The 21,141-nt window shown below is 35.5% G+C and overlaps 1 protein-coding gene across 6 annotated transcripts in view; it reads right to left on the bottom strand.

Annotated features, from left to right (window-relative positions):
• Positions 1-4,218: 4,218 nt before the first annotated feature.
• Map3k1 (mitogen-activated protein kinase kinase kinase 1) overlaps positions 4,219-21,141 on the bottom strand; it is a 68,160-nt gene continuing 51,237 nt past the window's right edge. For 5 of the 6 annotated variants that reach the window (XM_063258188.1, XM_063258187.1, XM_063258184.1 and 2 more), the window contains exons 9-20: positions 20,859-21,042; positions 19,293-19,571; positions 17,817-17,938; positions 15,741-15,832; positions 14,477-14,666; positions 12,884-14,165; positions 12,374-12,526; positions 11,589-11,751; positions 10,683-10,814; positions 9,669-9,811; positions 8,942-9,073; positions 4,219-6,795 (exon numbers count right to left, since the gene is read on the bottom strand). In XM_063258188.1, coding sequence (XP_063114258.1) covers positions 6,646-6,795; positions 8,942-9,073; positions 9,669-9,811; positions 10,683-10,814; positions 11,589-11,751; positions 12,374-12,526; positions 12,884-14,165; positions 14,477-14,666; positions 15,741-15,832; positions 17,817-17,938; positions 19,293-19,571; positions 20,859-21,042 — 3,022 coding nt within the window. In that variant the 3' untranslated portion in view covers positions 4,219-6,645. The remainder of the gene's footprint in view (positions 6,796-8,941; positions 9,074-9,668; positions 9,812-10,682; positions 10,815-11,588; positions 11,752-12,373; positions 12,527-12,883; positions 14,166-14,476; positions 14,667-15,740; positions 15,833-17,816; positions 17,939-19,292; positions 19,572-20,858; positions 21,043-21,141) is intronic. The other variant, XR_010050490.1, reaches the window with a different exon arrangement.

Genomic DNA, 21,141 nt, shown 5'->3' with positions numbered 1-21,141 from the left:
ACAATTACAAAAATGAGTATCACATTTCAGTAGAAGTGTACACTCAGGAAGCTATTTTCTTTAGTTACTTATTAAAATATTTTATTGAAGTTAGAAATGTTATAATTTTTAGTACATAGGTTATCCTTGCCATTTAGTTAAATGAACCCAAGCTAAGCATGTTTCAGCTTCTGCGTTCATCACAGAGGGTACAGAAATAAGTAAGATTCTGTTTCTGTAGCTGCAAAACCTCCCTAACACAGTAAGAGGTAAGTGATCCAATCACTGCAGTGCAGCAGAGGATGGGCCAAAGCAAGCTGCCTGCTGGATGGTAGGGTGTTATAGGAGAGAACCACCTTACTCAGCTGGGGAGGGAGGACTTCCTAGAGGAATTCAGGTGCAGCCTTAAAGAAGGTGGGATGTGAGTGAGAAGGCCGGGATGTCCTGACAGGATGTGGAATGGGAAGAGAGACTCTAGGAAATAGCACTGGTGGAGAAGGCGGCTTGGTGATGACAAAGTGCCAGGTCAGGAAGCCAGGGAGTTGAACAGAAACCCAGTCATGAATGTGTCAGCCATGCTAACTAATTTTCTCCTCAAGTTCTTGTTCCCTCTCTGTCGCCTTTGTGCCTGGACAACTCCCTTGGCTAAGTCACGCACATCGTATCCATACCAGCTCTCCCTTTTACATTCAACCAAGTATGTTCTTGCTTCTTTTAGTCGGTCCCAAGAACTGAGGAATACTCCTTGATGTTCACTTTCTGAGGTTTTTAATCCTTATCTGACTTGATGTTTTCAACTTTTAAAATTACTTTTTGTTTTAGTGACTTTCCTTGTCATACAGGTTACACAGTACTTAGTCACTTTCCTTGGTATATAATATCCAATACTCACCACTTAGAGGTTTATTCAGGCTAACAGTTTCAGAGAGGTCCAGGCATGGTGGGCTTGGGGATAAATGGCTACTCATGCCATGGCAACCAGCAAAGAGAGGAAAGGGTGGAACCAGCAAGAGAAATCAAACCTTTTAGCTTACACCCTCGGTGACTTGCCTCTTTCAGCTACACTTGGCTGCATAACTCACCACTGAATACATTTACCAATGACTATAGTGCCCCCATGATCAGCAGATCACCTTCCAAAGCCCCACCTCTAAGCACATGAGGCTTTCTGGAGACATTCCACATCCAGATCACACCAACTCTTTCTCCAATCATGATTTTACTTCACATTTTCCTAGTTTTGTAAACGTGATCTCTGGTCTCTTTCATTGACTGTTCTGCTTCCTTTTTGCTTGTATCTTAAATCTGTCTTCACCCAAGGTCTGGTCTTAGTCATTTCTTCTCACTTAATATTTACTTTGAGTATTCCTATCCACTATTACCCACTGCCACTCACTGTGGTAGATGCTGTGAGGTTGCCTGCTGATGCTCATTCTTGTTAAACTTGTTGAAGAGTGGGGCTTTCAGAAGGTGATCATGATACTCTAACATGATCAGTGGATTAACTCATTGATGACATCATAATCTGATGGTATTGAGAGATAATGGGAATTTAGAAGGTGAGGCCTATTTGAAGAGATGTGATCTTGGGGACCTTATCTTATCCTTGCCCCTTCCTTTCTGACTCTTCCTCTCTGCTTCTTGGGTACCACAAGGTGAGCAGCTTTACTTCACCTTCTGCCATGTTTCTGCTTTACAATAGGCCCAAAAGCAGTGGTCAGTTCCTCGTGGACTGAAACCTCTGAAACTGTGAGCCAATATAAACCTTTCCTTAAGTTATTTGTGTCAGGCTTTTTTTAAAAAAAAAATTTTTTTTTAATCGGTACCAGGGATCGAGCTCATGACTGTGCTCTTGCAAGGTAGGTGCTTATTCTGCTGAGCTAAATTCCCAGCCCCATGTGTCAGGCTTTTTGTCATAATGATGGAAAGCTAATGTGTGTGTGAAAATGTGTCTTAAGTTTTCTCATTATTGAGACAAAATACTTGACGGCCAACGTTAAAACTGGAAAGGTTTATTGCAGCTCAGTTTGTAGAGGTTTCAAGTCATGGGTGGCTGGCTGCAAAATGGTGGCACAGCAGAGAAGAAACAGTTCATGATGGGCAGAAGGCAACAAAGCAGTGAAGTAGCAAACAACAGTGAAGCAGCAAGCAGCAACACCAGCAGCCCACTCTCGCCCTTGTGGTCTGTCTGTCCAGGTTATCTGCCTTTAGGGTAGGTAGCACTCACACCCAGGCTGTGATCACCTTAACCCTAGCATTGTTCCATGAGTCAATCACCTTAATCCCAGCATCACACTCTAGATTCATCCACCTCTGAAAAGCTTCACCTATGACTGCATGAAGCTTTAGTGGGACATCTAGACACAAGGCCTAACAATATGCTAAAGCTTTCTACTTTCCAAAAAGAAATACAACTTTTTCATCCCCTCTCCCCCCGATTATAAACTGAAGACCAGAGGTGGACTCAAAGATAGAAGCCTCAGGCTGATTGTGGAATAGAAAGACAGAATATAGCAAACATTGCCGAGTGTTGGCCTAATGCCATCCTCGGACTGCCAACTTCTGGCCTTTCTGGCCATGTGTGTGAAAAAAGCATCTGTGTGTGTTCAAGCCATAAAAGAAATATTTTAATAGTTACACCCTGATTTAAATGTTACACAATGAATATATATACTGAAACATCATAGTATGTTCACATGTATACAACTTAGATATATCAGTATGTGTGCAAAACTCTATATAATTATTCACACATGTATTCTAGCTCTATGTAGAAGGCCTGAGAGTAAAGACACCCAGTAGTAATTAAGTGCATGGAACACTCAAATTGTTTACATGAATAATTTATTCACATTTAATATAATCACTGACAGTAGGATTTTCTTTTTTGTATTTTTGAGACAAGGTTTCACTATGCAGTTTAGGCTGGACTTAAACTCATTTTGTGCCCCAGGCTGGCCTCAAACTCACAGTAAACCTGCTTCAGTCTCTTGAGTGCTGCGATTACAGGTGTGTGCCACCATAAATTGGATTTAGATGTGACATTTTCACCTTTTCTGTTTGTTCTGTTCTTTGCTTCTAATTGAACTTCTAAATTTATTAATATATAAAATTGTATATAATATGGTAGTATGTAACGTTTTAAACACATACACATTGTGTTGATCTTACTTTTTAAAAATCATTTTTCATCAAAGGGATTGAGGATTCTTGGGCAAAATAGTGTGTTCAAGAACCAAAGCAGAAAATGGGGTGAAAGAATGCAACTGTTCATAATGGTTCCTTGTGAAGGGGACCCTGACCTTTACAAGCTCATCAAATGTATGACAATTTGACCAAATACATGATGATATTGACAAATCAATGAGCACTCTTAATAGTAAAATGTCAGTATCGTATATAAGGAATGAAGGAAATAAATCATTTGAAAATCATTTAAATAATAATTCAGCTAAGAAAGTTAAAAGCAGAGAGGTAGCACTGGACTGTTAGAATACTTATATAGAAGTGAGTGTTAACTGTAAAGTGAAAGGGTACTTTTACAGGCCTTCCCGGTCTCACTGGCAATGGGACAAATAGACCTCTTAGCTTTCAGCTAGGATGTGCTAAGAGGAGAGCATTACTTCTGTGATATTTCAACCAAAACTGCATGCTCTGAATCTAATCATTAGGAAGCATGATACAAATCCAAACCGAAGAACTTCTATTAAACAACATATAAGCATTAAAAAGCTTAAAGCTATGAAGATCAATGAAGAACTAAGAAATAACTCTGACTTGAAAGAAACTGAAGAAATATGACACTATGACAAACGTGATTGGGGCTGGGGATTTAGCTCGGCGGCATAAGCACCTGCCTTGTAAGTGTGCGGTCCCGAGTTTGTTCCCTGGTACCAATAAAAATGAAAAAGACAAAAAAAAAAAAAAAAAAAAAAGAAAAAGAAAAATTAAAAAAAAAGACAAATGTGATCTTGGTCTGGATTCTCTCGCTAAAGGAGGACATAATTGGGCAGCTAGAGAAACATGATTGAGAGTCTTGGAGTGAAGGGTATGTAGGAATTATTTGCAAGATCTTGTAGGTTTTTTGTATGAAGTTATTTAAAATGTTCCAAAAGTAGAGGCCGGGGATTTAGCTCAGTGGCATAAAAGTGCCTGCTTGGCAAGTGTAACGACATGAGATCGATCCCCTGTACAAAAAAAAAAAATCATAATTAGTCAAAAAGACCCAGAAGCAACAAATTTGTTCAAAATTTTTTATTTACTAAAAAGACAAAACACCAAAATAGGTACAAATACTATAAAATTGGTTCAATGGGGTAAAAATTTTAATTAAAATATCTCAATATATTTAAAATAACAAAGGATACATTTAAGCCAAATTTTCTTAACCCAGAGATTTTTTTTTCTTTTTTGTAACATTTGCTTACACAGTAAGGTGCTACTAGAAGTTAGCCCTTGAGCCCTGGAAGTCTTAGGAATCATAGTCACACAGCAAATATAATTTCATTGTGAAAGTGAACTTTGGTAGAAGAAAAATCTATAGGACACCTGAGGTAGTAGAAACTGGAATAAACAGCAGTAGACGATATTTACAACTTGAGTACCAAATAACATTAAGAACATAAAAATAATTACACAATACAATTTTCAGTCCAGCTTTGATCCAAAGAAAATAAGAATATTACATCACATTTGCATTGAAAACAAAACAAAAAACAAAACACCACAATTACCAGCAAGCTGAGGGAACTGCAAACAAACTCAAACACAATGGATTTTGACATCTAGAGACAGTTTGAGTTTGAAATGTGGTGGGCATGATGATCTAAAGTAATACTGATTAGCTGAGGTTCCTCAGTTTACACAGTTTACGTTTCTGTCAGATGCAGTATTAATCTGACCAGTGATCTTCCAGTACATAAAATGGCAAGAGTGTGTCCTTTAAAGCTTGCACATGAGAGACTTGGAAATAATCTTATTAGAACTGTGAAAATTCTAAGTAGTAAACAAACAAAGGTCAAGTACAATACATTTAGAACTACCAAACTTCACATTTCTGTACTACTTTTAACTCTTCGAATATTGCCAATCTTCCAAAACAAAGGAATGTAAAATTTCACTAAGAAACACAATCACATAAAAAACTGCTTTTCAAAAATTATATGCAATATATCCCTGTAAACTTTTCTTGTAACGTATTTTACTTCCAATTTGTAGTGTACATTTTAAATGTACTTTATATAGCTTATTTACTTTATCCTGAGTCTTTGAGAATAACCAATTCTATGTCACACTGGCATCTGAAGAGTTAAAACTTAAAAATCTTGAAGATTATATTTAATAATCAGTACTTGATTTAAAAGACACACACAAAAAAGGATAAAAGAGCTACCATTTCCCTCTGGAATTCCATGCATCTGAATTCAACTCCAGACTAAAGCCATTAAATAGTTGTGCAACATCCAAAGAACTGATGTAAAAATGAAACTCAATTTCATTTTTCTTTCTGAACATATTCTCTAAGTTCAAAGCACATTTATTATTAAAAATATTGCTGATTGGTAGTTGAACACACTGATTTTTCTTTAACTATCAGGCAGGCCTAATGTAGAAAGATGATGCATGGCAGAAGGAAAATACTTGTTATAGTCAGTGGTAATGGTGAGGACTGTTACACACAGAGCAAGATCTAAATGATGTGAAGTCTCCTACACTTTAGCAAAGAAACAGAATTACTCTGATTCTCTGCTCTGAGAACAGAAAAAAATTAAATGAATTTCAAGGTAATCTTGCTGTGGTTGTGAGCTGTATCACACAAGACAGTTGATTTTGTTAATTTATATTTAATCTGCCAATAAGATGACTCATTCAATGTAGGCAATACTTTATTATATTCCAATTTAAAAAACATTAAACCTGTATTTAAAAATTCTTGCAGTAGCAAGGTATTTAATAAAGTTTAGTTCACACCTACTGTTATTTTTCTAGTTTGAAAAGATCACCTTTCCCTGAATATTAAACAAAAATGGAGGTGAAATGAAAATACAGAACCATAATTTCCAAAAACGAAATGAATGGGCCAACAGTAAAATGCACAATGAACCACAACTGCCCGCCATTAGAAAAATAAAGGTCAACTGTGGATCATGAAGAAGTCATCACCTTTAAAAAAATATGTATTTACTGCTACTCATAGCATACTCTGACCTAAAAGAGGCAGATACTGATTTTTATAGCCAGTGACCAAAAAACTGAACGGAATTATAGAACCCCCTCCCTGCTTGTGATCACTAAAAAAAAAAAAAGGAAGAATAACTGAAACATTAAAATAGATCCTGAGCCCCTCAGCTCCTAATATTGCTGAAAAAGTGCTCCAAAAATATTATGCTTCTGTTATTTAGTCATGCAAACTTCACTGCTTTCCTGTTTACCTAGGGCCAGTTCTTTGAAAGGCACGGTTTACAGTTTCTGCACAAGGTGTAGACTTTTGCATACTGAGCTTAGGTACAAATCATGATTTGTCAATCACATACTTAGGTAAGGGTTCCCTACTGGCCTTATCATAGCTGTTCAGTGGCATGATGGCCAGCAGATCAGTGTGGTTCCCAACAAGTTTTTTTTCCTTGTTGAGCATCCAGTCTCTAGAATAGTTTATTTTACAATCGGCTACCACGTTGTACGGAAGACTGGATGCTTCAGTAGCTCTCTTGATGGAGGTCTGTCCTGAGGTTGAAGTTCTAAACAACGAAGAGCCACATCACGTAAACCAGGAGACAGATGTGAAGGGATTGATGGAGCAGTAGTTGCACTGGCAATCTGCAGGACAAGGAGAGAATTCAAGCTTTCCATAAATGCAGCTCTGATTACAAAAGTGCATGTACACGTATTTCATGATTTCTATCAGTATGTGTTTATGAACTACATAGATTTTTTCTTCAATACTGGACAAATCTTAATTCTTAATATCAAACACTATGAAGAACTAGCTTAGATTATGAATAAATCTTAAAAATGCAAAGTGATATAAAGAAAAATATTAAGTCTGTGATCCTATACCAAGATATACTTAGTTGATACACATCTTAACACAAAAGAAAAAAATACAAAAGAAAAAGTGATACCCTTTTTACTCAAATGTAATCATTTAGTACTAACAATTTATGTTTCCTTTATAGGTTAAAAAAAGGCTAATATGTTGATACCTTAGATTATCTTTACAAAACACCTACAAAAGGAATCACTTTATATATCTTGCTCTTTTCACTTATTCACATATTTCAGTACTTTCTAAATCAACACTAACACTTTTATATTACTCTTAAATTTTTATATAGTATTACAGATTATTTAGTTACTTTCTTATTGGTGGACACTTCAATTAGTTCAGGTTTTGTGTACCACAATCAGTGGTGCAATGAATAATCTTGAACCTGCTAACTTTCTTTGGGCAAATACAAACTACTGACAATGGGCACAGGTGAGTCAGAGAACAAGTATATTTAAAATTTTGGCAGATATCACCAAACTACGCTCTTAAAAAAAAAGATGCTACAACAATTTAAGCACAAATAGGGTGCAAAAATGCTTGTGAAAACTGTTTTCCTATTTGTGGTGCTTCCACAGATCTCAAATTATTTACTGGAAGTTAAAACAATGCTGCAGTGTAATTCCCTTTAAGCTCCACTTAGCAATCAAAATGCATGACATCTATTAAAATATGTACTGCATCATTTTAAATTAATCTTCACTTGTTCCAAGGGTTCACCAAAACTAAAAACAGTCACGAAGTGTCAAAATGACCTAGCCATGAGCATTTATTGAGCAACTTCTATATCAGACTGGAGGCTTAAAGTCTGAAAGAAGGGGGTTGGATAGGGACATAAATACAAGATTAACAATGGAAGTACTAGTTACAGGCAAAGTGAAAAGCTTTGGGAGTCTAGTGAAGGAGCATCAGGGGTTTGTGGAAAGGGACACCAGGCAAGAAGGGCAACAGTGGTTTCAGACCTTTGGCCATACAGAGAAGGGACATGGAAGCAGGAAGAGGGAAAATGTGCCTGAAGAGACTCCCAAGCAAGTTGTAAAAATGTGGGGAACATTGAGAGAAGGTGATGGCTGGTAGGCAACTCTGGGCTAAGAGCTGGACTAATGCCCAGAGGTAATTCTGCTTATCTTCCTAACAATCCCATAAACTAGGTGCTAATGTTGCATCCACTTTGCACATGAAAAAATAAACAGTAGATACAGAAAGTAATTTTCCTAAGTTCATCTGGCCAATTAGGGTAGAGCTAAGAGTTTGCAACCAGGTACATATGATTCCAAAGACCATATTTTTATTAATTATTACATGTCTACTCAAAAACTAAAAGTCTCGACTACTACAATAGTCTGTGGAGGAACTGGAGATAGTGAATTTGGTGTTTGCAAAAAGGTAGACAGGATTTGGCAACTGAAGTTTTTAAATAAGAAAATAAAAACTGAAGGGAAGTTTTTTTTTTTTGCGGTACCAAGGATTGAACTCACAACCTTGTGCTTGCCAGGCAGGCACTTATGCTGCTGAGCTAAATCCCCGGCCCTAAAGGGAAGTTTTTAAATACAAAAATAGTAAATTATATTTTTAAAAAATTTATGAATTGTATAATATGAAGAGCTCCAAGTTTCTGAAGTGATTATATATATAGTACATATGCATAGCTGTATCTACTATGCGTACACACATACTTTGCTGCAAATAAGGAATCAGTATTTGCTAATTCATTGTGTAGACTTTATAAACATTAACTGCCTGAAATAGTGAGAAGTAACTGTAAATGCCACCAACAGTGACAATACAATATAAATTCCTGTAGATATATATTTATTTCAAATAAGGTATATATTTGTTAGATTGATAAGAGAAATTATGAGCATTTTGACACCTGACAATTTTAATGCAAAAAAGTAATTTTTATCTCAAAATTACCTTAAATATCAAAGCAAGATGGTTGGAGTGTTTTTCTGCATTCCAAGGTGGTTTTGCACAAGCCATTTCTATAATAGCACAGCCCACACTCCATACATCACAGCTCCTACCATACTGCTGACCTCTTAGCACCTAAAATAAAGCCGAATTAATTTGGAAATATTTCATTTGAAAAAGAGAAAGCCATTTTGTAGTTATAGATTCTAATTTTTCTACTTCAGAGCAAAATAATGGTATAAATAGCAATTACTCAAGACTACTTGAGATCTCATTAACAAGCTTCATCTTCCATCACACAGAAAAATAAACAATACAGAATTCCAAACCAGGCCCAGTGGTCTTAGAAAAATTATGCAGACAGCAAATAATCACTACACATGAACATGAGCCATGAAGAAAGGCCAAGTTCTAAAGAATAATGCTTTGTTAGCACTACTGAGAAGGCCTGCTTCAGGCTCACGTCCTCTGGAGATACACAATTTTTAATGTTTTCATTGTACGTGCTTTGGGTGTACTTATGAAACACACTATAAACTACCAAACAGTTGTTAGAAATAGCCTTCAAGCAAATCTAGTAAAGCTTGTCTTTTGGGATTTCATTAAAACAAAAATAAAAATGCTGAGAATAAGGTTCTGAAGTACTACATACCACAGTGAAATAACCTGGTATAATGTCACATAGAACTCCAAAATATTTTCTTTCATCACATTCCAAACTACTTCTCACCTCTGGTGCCATAAACGCAATTGTCCCCAATAACTGTCCCTGAAACTCTCCCGCGCCAGTTCCTTTTGACGCCAACCTGGCTGCAGCTCCAAAATCTGCAATTCTCAGTCTCTGACCTGTGCTGTCAATTAGCAAATTGGCACCTGTCAACAAAACAGTGAATGACCTCAGATATTGAAAACAAAAGGACAGATTAAAAGCCCAGTAAACTTCTACTAATGAAATTGGCTAATGATGAAAAATATGAGTGTACTATATGTAAGAGGTTCCGAGGAGACTACTCTCTTCCTCCATCACAGAATTAATGATAAAGGTACACTGATCCCTCTAGTATGATTAAAATCTACAGCCCCAGTGGGAAAGTGAGAAAGTCTTAAGGTATAGCAAGATAAGGGCACAAACTTAGTGAACCTTTAAGGAATAAGTACTGAAAATCTTCAGCAGTGTAACACTTTTAAAACAAAACTTTTCTTCAAGTTTTAGTGTAATTTACATTTTAAGACAACACATTGCCTTATACTAATTCTAAGTATATGCTTATTTCATAATTACAGCTTAATAAAAATCTTATAATCGATACACTATTTCAAATACTAATTTAAAAGGTTCATGACAGAAAACCAAAAAGTGCCCTTATTAACTTATATGAAGTAATTTTTCTTATAGAAGTTTATGATATTCTAATTATTTGAAATAAAACCAAATAAGCTTTCGGGCATCACTACATCGTGAAGCCAAGACAGAAAGTCAAGAGATCCCCATTCTATACTTTCTGTTCTCAAACAGTAGAAAACTAGGGAAAAGTTATAGCTTTTCTTGTATTGAATGTACTTTTTATCAAGTAAAAAAGGCAGATTAAATGACCTTTCAGTTTTAATATTCTAATGATTTGAGTTATTCTGAGAAACAATTCAATAGTTAAAAATTCAGGTTAGACACTATCAACAAACGTCTAAGTTTAAAAACTACATTTATTTTCCTATTATCACTAGAAAATAATTAAAAGATTTTTACCTTTGACATCTCTATGAATGATCTGGTTTTCATGAAGATATGAAAGGCCACGAAGTAACTGTTCAGTATAGTTAATAACTACTGATTCCTTGAAAGCTCCGTATTTACTCAGCAGATGGGCCACAGATCCTCCTATATAATAGAAGCAAAATAGTAGTAACTGTCATGAACTGTTCAGAATTAAAATTATTTATTATACTTTGGTTTCTTAACCATTGCCTGAGCTCACATTCATGTCTGAAATGTTAGATAGCCCACATCAGAAGTGAGTTTGATTTCTTGGATCATCTCAAAAATCTATCAATTAGGAGACTTCCTAGTTCTATCTATCAATTAGGTTTTTACAAAACCTTCATGAAACTAGCTTACTGGAGGGTTGTGATTTCAGAAAGTTTTAGAAATTAACAGGAATTATTTCTGAATGTACATTTTATTCTGTGTTCGCAATAAAAATATACAAAATCTCTTATTGACTTAAGCAAATAACATTAACATATTTAGCAGAAGAGAGACTGAGAGATGAGCCGGAAGGCCTAGAGTTAGGCCTCACATCCTGCCTGAAGTATTAACTTCACCCTGGGATAAGTCACAAACTAAAATGAACCCAATTTAAAAGTACTTGTAATAGTCAATTTGTCTATATCCTTATGAAGACCAAAAATAGATACTATATTTAAGAACTGATAAACAGAAACATTCTTAAAATATACATGAACTTAAAAAGGTAATAAAAACTATGCATCAAAATCTTGATCTGCTTTTAGAAACCCCATTTTTAAAATGTTTTCATCAAACTGTTACAGCTATTTAAAAATTAAATCTTCACTAAATTGTTTCCCCGAAATAGCAGAAAGTTAATCCCACATACTTATGTCCTGTTATTTGTAATTTAAAGCATGAACATACCCGCCATCCATTCGATGAAGAGATTGTAATTGCTCTTCTCACACGTGGCTCCCAACATCCTAATGATGTTTGGATGATTTAGATGGCTCATCATTCTTATTTCTTCTCTTAATGCTTCCACCACTTCTTCTTGCTCAGAAGATGTGTTTCTGACGTATGTCACCTGTTTCAAATAAATGTGTTCACAAAGTTTTAAGTTCTGATGGTTCTGTTTTCATAATTAAAATCTGACCTAAATGGACAAATCCAAATTAGCTTAAATGTTAATAACAGATGGCATTGATGTGTATGCCTACAATGTATTTTATTTAAAAATAAAACAAAACAAAATAAAAATCCAGCTTTTGTAGCTGTGGAATATAAAAAAAAAGGCAAGCAATTGGGAGACAGTCATGATTCTACTTGTCTACAGATGGAGTAAAAATGAGAAAAACCCAATCATGGAAGAATGATCATATTGATCACTTGAAACCACAGAAACCAAGATGCACTATACCAGTACACTGGTAAAGGAGTATGAAGCCATACCCATACTAACTATAAAAAGCAGAAACAAGAACACCAAACATCTATAGACCCTTCCTGACATTGTATCTTACAATAATCATGCTTCAAGGCTTTTGTAGTTTTTTGGGGGGGGGGGGGGGGTTCCTCTGGTAAAATCTACTTTGAAACAGTCTTTGCAAAGAACCAAAGTGTATGAGTGTATAGGCATATCAGTTACTCTTTTTATTTATATATGCTTCATTTTATACTTGAATAATTTCACTTGTGTATTCATTTACCTGTTTGACAGCCATTAAAGTTCCGGTTCCCACATCCTGTGCTTGGTAACAAGAAGAAAATGCCCCAAGGCCTATTTGCTGGCCTTTCAGCCACTCAGTGTCTTCTCTATAAGGCTGTTTTGCTTTGGTATGTCCTGGTAGAGTCTCTGGTGTCTACATATTAAATGAAAGCAATCTTTTTACTGTTAAATTAAAAGAGCAAGATTTTGTGAAATTAGCCTGGCAAAGTATTACTCTTGTTTTATCTGGTTTCCCAAACCACCTTATAAACTAGAACTCTGAAAGGACTATGTTGGTCCAATGGTTGGTCACCATTATAGAATCAATCGGAAAGGTCTTTAAAATAGGCCAGGAATATTGCAGTTTAAAAGATACAACTATTACTGTTATATAATTAATCACAAGAAAAACCTGTTTGCAATGAATATACTGTCGAAAAAGCAACATTTCTGAATTATATCTATCTTAGTATAGTTCAAGGAAATTCTAACTCTTAAAGACTATACTTACATCCTGTTGAATAATGATGATATCTTCTCCATTTTCAACCTGTAGTTGAGGAACTATGGGAAGAGCATCCTGAGATGCTGACATTGCCATGGCAATTGCTAAAGCTTCCTCTTCTTCAGCTTCCATCTTTTCTTTGCACTTCTGATTGTGATTCACATCATCTTTGTAGGTATCATCATTTTCAGCCTTTTCAGGAGACAGAACAGCAACTTCTGACTTAAAAGTGACTGTTGTGTCACTTGAAGGCATAGATGCTTCAAGAAGATCCTCAATACTGGAGTTGAGCTCTGTATTGACATCTAATCTGCATTTTTCCTCTACTGGCGTGAACACTGTCTCATCACTGGGAATAACTGCATTACTGCTGTTGCTGCTGCTGCCAAAGCTGTCATCACATTTGGAAGTACTGTTCAAATCAAGTGTCATGCTATTTTTTGAGGCTTCTCCCTGTTTACTTGTATTACCTGGGGTAGGTCGAGATGGCTTTGGCCTATGTATGGTGCTGGAAGGCAAGGGTCTAGACTGAGTGAATATAGGGGAAAGTTTGTCTGAGTCTTTATTTTCAGAACAGTTTCTCTGGAATTGTAGAGAAAACTTGCGTTGTGTTTGAGGAGATGCAGAAGGTATTTTGCAGGGAACGAATCCCTGAGGTCTATGCTTGGAGACATCTGTTACAGAGTCAGCTGGTACAGATGGGGCAGATGAAGAAGGGGATGACAAGGCTGGGAATGTTTGTTGGGAATGATGAGATAAAACAGAGGTGTTCAAACACTGATTGTGGGGTCTACCTTTTGTTTGAACCATTGGCTTTGGTTGCTCTGTTGTTGCTGAACTAGGAAGTCCTACAGAAATGCTGGCCAGTCTATCGGAAATGTCCTCTGAGCTGTCACTCATTTTTGTAGCACATAATCTTTTTCCAGTTTTGTCTAAATGAACTGTTTGCTCCAGGGACCTGTCCTCTGTGGCTTCTGGATAGCTAGAATGGGCAGCTTCCTGTAAAAACCTGTTTTGTTGGCCATCCAAAGTGTCTTCCATGCCCAGCTGGATCACCTCAGCGATTTCCACTTCATCTGCAATAGCCATCAAACGACGACGCATCCTGCAGAAGTGAGTAGAACTCGAAACACTCAGCATTTCTAGCAGTTTTGAAAACACATGGGGTACTGCAGTCACCATTCTTGCCGAACTCAAATATATTCTTCGAGAGAGTTTACCAACCATTGAATGGGAATTATCAATGGACTGTAAAGCAAAGGTTAAGAGGGACAGCAGCTTTTTATACCTGCAAAGAGAAGAAAAAAATAAAACCACATGCCATTACTAGACAAATTCAAATTATCAAAGGATGTATGTATATTTTAAAAAGGTAAACTTTTAGTTTTGCACTTCAAAAAGCATTTGGTATGCATGATCTGTACATTTCTAATTAAATAGTGTAGACTTCATGTTTCTATACCAATCAAATATTAAGGTATTTTAACTTATCTATGATCTTTAATTTTTGAATCCTTCATAAATCTAAAACATGTCACTCTTGGGGAGGATGTGGAATAGATATGAAGAATATATTTCTGGAATAAAAAAAAAAATCACCTGATTTCAACAGGCTCAGCTTGTGAAACATCAGTACTGATGATATGAGGATAAAATTCAGCAGGAAATTCCAACAATAGTCTGTCTATAAGACAAAGGCGACCTAGGAGTTCTTGCCAGTTGTTTGACTCAATATTATTTCCAAGAATACAATTTAAGACATAATCCACACCTCCAATACCAATGGATCCTATAAAAGAAAAGTAAAATAAATGGTTTAAAAATAAAATCTAAAAACAAGATACAATGAGCAAGGCCAAAAAATTGCCTGGATTATATTAGTTTTAACGTTTTCTGTTAAAGTAATTCATATTTGTTTTTACTTTAAAGAGATTAAGACAAACAAAGCAGACCAGATCAGAACAATGCAAATAACACAGCATTTTACCACAAGACACCCATAATTAACAGTAACTACCATAATATCTCTTTCTTTGAAATAGTTGAGCATAGCTTCATATACCATAGTATGAAGCATAACAAAACAGTATAAAACCATTCAAGAGAATGAAAGCATTACAAGGCTTTCAGAACCAAATAGCACAGAACGAACAATGGCTACTATATTATCTCATTTTCCATAGAAAATTTGTTTATACTATCACACGTAATAAAATCCAATAAGATGTAACAGGATAGAACCAAAGGAAACAAACAAAAAAAAAGCATAGTAGGACTTCAGAGTAAGATGATACTAAATCAGCACTGGCTATTCTAATGTCTTGTTTTCTTTAAAATACCTATTTATACTATCACAGACAATAAAATCAAACAAACTAGGATAAAACCATTCTAACTAATGAATGTAGACATTATAAGGCTTCAGAGCAACGTAATAGGGAATCATCATTACTATAAACTCTTATGTACTCTTACCATTTCTTATACTAGGGAGACTATACAGTATTTATACATGTGAGTTTGATTTATTTCACCTATGAGTATGGTCTCAAGTTGCGTCCATTTATTTAAAAATATATCAGTGTGATCATTCTTTACAGCTGAGTAGTACTTCATTGTATAAAAATAACAAAGCTTTTTTATCCATTCCTCAGTTGATGGACACTTAGGTTGTTTCCAAGATATGGCATTACAAAGTATGCTGCTATTAACATGGGAGTAATTCATATTTTTAACTACAGCTTTAATCAATTTACAAAATTATTTCAAAATCCTGTAATTGCCCCATGAAAGATTACGAGCCTAGGTAGCCTAAGGGAAATGACAAAATATGTTTTGTAACTTTTAAGTAAAACATTATTACCAGCTTTAAGTATTTCTCTACCAACTGCCAACTCTCCTGCTTGGCCTTTGCATAATTCCAACAGTGTTGATATGGACAGCTGACTGGTACGGCTAAAAATGAAAGGAAGTCAACATTAACTCCAGATGTAGGATAAGACATACATTGGTATCACAGCAAAAACATAAAGTCTTTTGAGAAAGTGGAAAAATAAGTTTTCAGGAGTTATGGGTTTTATCTAGATGTTTCCCTAAAGCCTCATTCGGCCATAGGTGGGGCTTCTCAGAGATATGGACCCAAGAGTGTGATGCTGGGATTAAGAGTGTGTGATTACTAAATTAGTCCACTGAGTGCTTCGGCATAGTTCTGGGTGTGGATAGCAGGAAGGCTCAGCTTGGTTGTGCTACCCACTTTAAGGGTGCGTAGCCTGCATGGAGTACACAGGACAGAAGGAAGACTGCTGTTAGCGCTTGCTGCATTGCTTTAATGTCTTCTGCTCACCATGAACTGTTTCTCCTTGGTGATGCCTCCCTGCCATGCCACCCTGAGTTGGAGCTATCAACTATGAACTGACACCTCTACAAACTATGTTACAAAAAACCCTTCCTTTTACCTTTGTCTCAGCAATGAGAATTACTTTTTCACAGCTTAAGAACATTATGAATAATATTTATTATAAAGTAATATAATAAATTTATCTCATTGGGTGTTAAAACACAGAATCTTCTAAACTGGTTCTTGAGAAGTAATGATTTAAATATCAAATCAGATAAATGTTATCTCATTAAAATTAAAAAGCAGATCCTGATGTTATTGCTGAACTTTTAGTAAAAATCTTCTGAATTTAAAATAAAATTTTGTCATCCAAAATACTTAGATTCTCTTAACTTCTTCACAATGAATTCCAAATATCATAAAATCTCTTTACAGTGTTTCTTACAGTTTCAATCATTCAAGCCATTGGTTAAACCATCTAAATTTGGAATTTCAGAAAGTGAGTGATACAACTAATGCCATAAAAACACTTAAGTTTTCAGAAAATTACCTATTCTATAACTGAAAAGTGACACGATTTTTCCTATACATTTCATAAACTGTTGCCAGTATTTTCTCAATATAACTAGAAAACCTCCAATATACAGGTAAAGAAAAAATACAGAGGCAAAAAATAGGATTCATGAGATCAGGAACTAGTTAAAGCTAGGTGTGTTTTCGAAGCCTTTGTAAAGTAACTCTTTTTTTGTTTTTTGTTTTTTTTTGGTCTTTTTCATTTTTATCGGTACCAGGGATCGAACTCACGACTGCCTGCTTGCAAGGCAGGCGCTTATGCCGCTGAGCTAAATCCCCAGCCCCTGTAAAGTAACTCTTATGGCTTAGGGAGGGAAAAAATGATTGGCTTAAGAGAGCTCAGAATAATAGCAAAGACTCACTGTTTCTTGCCAAGAAAGATCTGCTGAAATGTTAAGAGACAGGGATTACTAAACAACTATTAACTATAGATATGCTTATTAAATGTAAAATGATCTTTTCGTCCTTCTTTATGGAATGAGATCAAAAGAGAACCACTGGTCTAACAAAAGTGTGGTTTGTGCTATATCTTTTATTTCACTACTTCATATTATCTTCCCCAGTTAAGACTATAACTGTTTTGTATCAATTTTAAGGGCATTACAGGATAGGAAAACTTTAAAGAAGTTTAAAAATGTCACATTTAGAGTAAAACTGAGAACACTGAGAATTGGGTTCTTTTTGATAATAAGGCCTAAGCAGATGTAATAGATGTTGTGATGTTGAAATTATATCTTAAGGATATTTAGCTGTTGTTCGTATCTACTGGACTTTAGAAAGTGCGTTTTTTAAGAGAATCAAGTACCATATAATTATGTGTTCTTCCTTGCAGTTAGTGAGTCTGATGTTTACTTGGCATTAGTTCCTTTCCCTAGTCCTTAAGTTCTCAAAGTTCTGTATTTTAATTTCGAATCTCGTATGAGAAAAAAATAAAGACAAATTTAATAAAAGGTATGAACTAGATGTGAGGTTTTGTGCTAGAACTTTTAATGTAAGATGGTTTGAAGTAGTGTATCAATAAGGCCTTACCTATTGGCATCTGCACATTTAACTAGGATGGTATCTACAACTGGCCGGAGAAGTCTCTGAAGTTTGATTCTTTCTGCTAAACTGTGGCAAGGAGTATATACCAGCATGGCTCTCAATGTTTTCTGAGGGGAAAAAACTGAAGGTCAGTTTAATTACCTTTAAAAAGCATTAGAGGCAATTTCCAACCAGAGACAATGCAAACAATCAAAAATAATGATAAGAATGGATTATAATCTAAAGTAGTATTAATCATAGTGGTATTTAAGAAACAATGATAAGTGGGTATATATTCAATGTTCTTATAATGTTCTAGGCATTTTAATTGGACGTTCATACAGTATTATTTCAAAACTAACAGGTAAGTATCATTATTTTGTAAATCAGTAAATTAAAGTTTAACACCAGTTAAGTAATTTTGTTAAAATCACACTGCAAAAATGTGAAACCTAGAATTTGAATCTGGTTCATCTAACCCACTATTTACTCAATTTGCCTAGACTACTCCTAGTTTAGTACATTATTCCAGTTGGAATACTTGATAAATTATGAGATCACTCAATTCTGACTCTAAACCTATATTTATAACCTTTCTGCATTTTTTTCCGCAGGAAGATTCATTAGGCAAAACTGCTAGTTGAGTAGATTTGAAAAAAAGACAGTGAGAGGTAGCTTGTTGACTCAGTTTTTAAAGCAGTGATTTTGAACTGGGGCAATTGTGAGGTTCAGGGGTCATTTGGCAATGTCTACAGACATTCTTGCTGTCATGACTTCAGAATAAGTGGGTAGAGGGATGCAGGGGTGGTTGGGAATAGTATCTAATAGAAGCCACAGATGCTGCTAAACATCTTATTAAAGCACACAGAACAGCATCCCTAGCGGCTCGCAATCCCCTAACAAGTCATTTCTGGGCTATCACAGTAGTGCTAAAGTTGCCAACAATGGACTAAAGAGATACACATTCAGACTGGTGAGGTCTAATTAGTCTCCAAAATTACCTCTTTGCCGTTTTCTCCCACTCATGAGAAACAACCTCCCACAAATTAATTTGGAAAAACAACTCAGTGTCTATGTCATGTACCCTCCTCCATACAATATTTATTAAAAATCAAGCAAAATGTTTACTAAAAATAAATCCTCAGTGTCTGACATCAAATTTTAGAAAATCAAACAACTGATCACTTTTCTAACCCATAAAACATTTTTAGTTTGGTCATACGTAAGGTACTTTTCAAGGAAATACATGACTAGTATCACACTGCTACTCGAGGGAAGTAAATAATATATAGGAAAACGAACAGATGAAAGTCAGTAAAATTGAAATGATTAAATGGAAAACTGCAATTTTCTGAGATTATGGAATGAGAATAAAATTTGGACTTTCCAAAATTACAGCTTTATTATATCTTAAAAATACTATCAACAAAACATAAAAAAGAAACCGCATAATGATATGGCTAATGGAATAAAGCTACTTACTAAAGCAGCAACGTATACTTTGTAGACAGGGTCAGCACAGACCATTGATAAGACACTGCAGCATGCCTCCACCACGTCTCCTGAGATGCTGGTCTGGGAGGACCCACTGGTGGCTCCAGCACTTGGGCTGCTTGCACCACTGCCCCCAGAGTTTCCAGTGCTCTCCCCATTTGCCAACAGCAAGGCCCCACTAACATCGTGGGAAAGACGCCTGAGAGCCATCTCTCTTACATTCCAGTTTCTAGAAAATAAGCAGCCAACGAGTTCCATTCCAAACACCTACAGCAAACAAATACAATGAGAAGAAAAATTAATAAATCCAGAGTATATTGAGCACAATGTTTAATTATTATAGAAAAACCAGTCATTTAGTTTTACTACTTGATTTCAAGTATGTTCAGTCACTTAAAAATCATCAGCAGGAATTTTACATATAAGTCTGGTAAATACCAAATGTTATTAACATTTATTATCTCAAGGAAAATTAAGAGTAAACTCCACTAACTAGATGGCAATCTATACATTTTTTATATCTGTGTCCCTCATTTTTGCCGAAAACAACCATTCAACCCAGAAACAACTGTGAAGAACTCCTATTTATATCAGGGTAGTTTACTGAGAAAAAACTGGGCCAAGATTTCAAAAACAGCCAAGTCAAAAAAGGCATGAGTGTGGAGGCTTCCAAATGTATTGAAAACACCTGGTGTGGTGGCAGATGCCTAAATCCTATATCAGGAAGCTGAGGACTATCAAGAGTTAGAGGCTACACAGTGAGTTCAAGGTTAACCTGGACAGTGAGACCTTGTCTCAAAAACAAACAATGACAAAAGAAAAACAAACTGTTCTGGTTAAAAAGAGTAGTGAGTCATCAGGCAATTGATACTGACAAGCTCTAGCTTGTGCTTTGACTACCAAAAAATGATGACTGAGACAAAACTTTCATATCAAAATGCACTGAGTACTAAACTCAGTAAATTTCAAAGCAGTCGAAAACCAAGGTCTGAATATATAGTCCAGTCTACACTGTAGGTTAAGCAGACAAACTCTGTCCTTCAAAGAAGGGTATCTAGTGGCTAAAAATCAACTTGACAGTTCTCTGAGGGCTCCTGAACGAGCAGGTGAGGACTTACGTTAGGTAATTAATGACTGAGATAAAAGAATTAAGATATGCTTATTAGTTTTATAGATTCTATTAGATTCTTAATGGGTTATTAACATACCAAGAAGAGAAAACCTCAAAGCTATAGGGTTATAATGGTGGAATCAAATTCTAATGATACAAAAGTTTAATGAACATCTGTTGACAAATAGTATTCAACTGATTTAACAGATTATTAAAAATAATTATTTTTCTTCATTATTGTCTACTGGAGACACTGTTTGGTTTTGGATCTTACAATGTTAAGGCAGCAAAATATTGATATCAAAAATAAAAAATTTGAATAGACTAAAAGTCATAGAGGTAAGCAAAAGTATTTTCTTAAATTGTAAAAAATTTAAGGAAAGGGACAGACACATTAACTGGTCTACAAATGTCTGACAGGTGAAGAACAAAGAGCTACTTACCTGAATCCATGGCTCAGCTAAATCTTTATATGCAGGAGGGATCTGCTGAGCTCCATAATGAGTAAGATTAAAGTTGCTTTCTTGATTTCTTCTCTGTGATCCAGCTAGAGGCTGCTGCTGTGTGGTTTGCTGCTGTGCAGCTCTCAGGGAAGATGGGGAATCTACAGGGCTTGACAACTCGTGACTATGAAAAATAACAAAACTTGCTAAGAAATGTCAACAGATTTAAACCACACTTGAAGAATATCTTTATTTTTTATTAAACACATAAGTTATTAATTCA

This window comes from Cavia porcellus, unplaced genomic scaffold (assembly GCF_034190915.1).
Source record: "Cavia porcellus strain 051 isolate PalLab524CR breed Dunkin Hartley unplaced genomic scaffold, mCavPor4.1 scaffold_11, whole genome shotgun sequence".
Taxonomy (NCBI): Eukaryota; Metazoa; Chordata; class Mammalia; order Rodentia; family Caviidae; genus Cavia; species Cavia porcellus.
The sequence above is the reverse complement of the archived record's forward strand: the minus strand, read 5'-3'. Positions and strand labels throughout refer to the sequence as shown.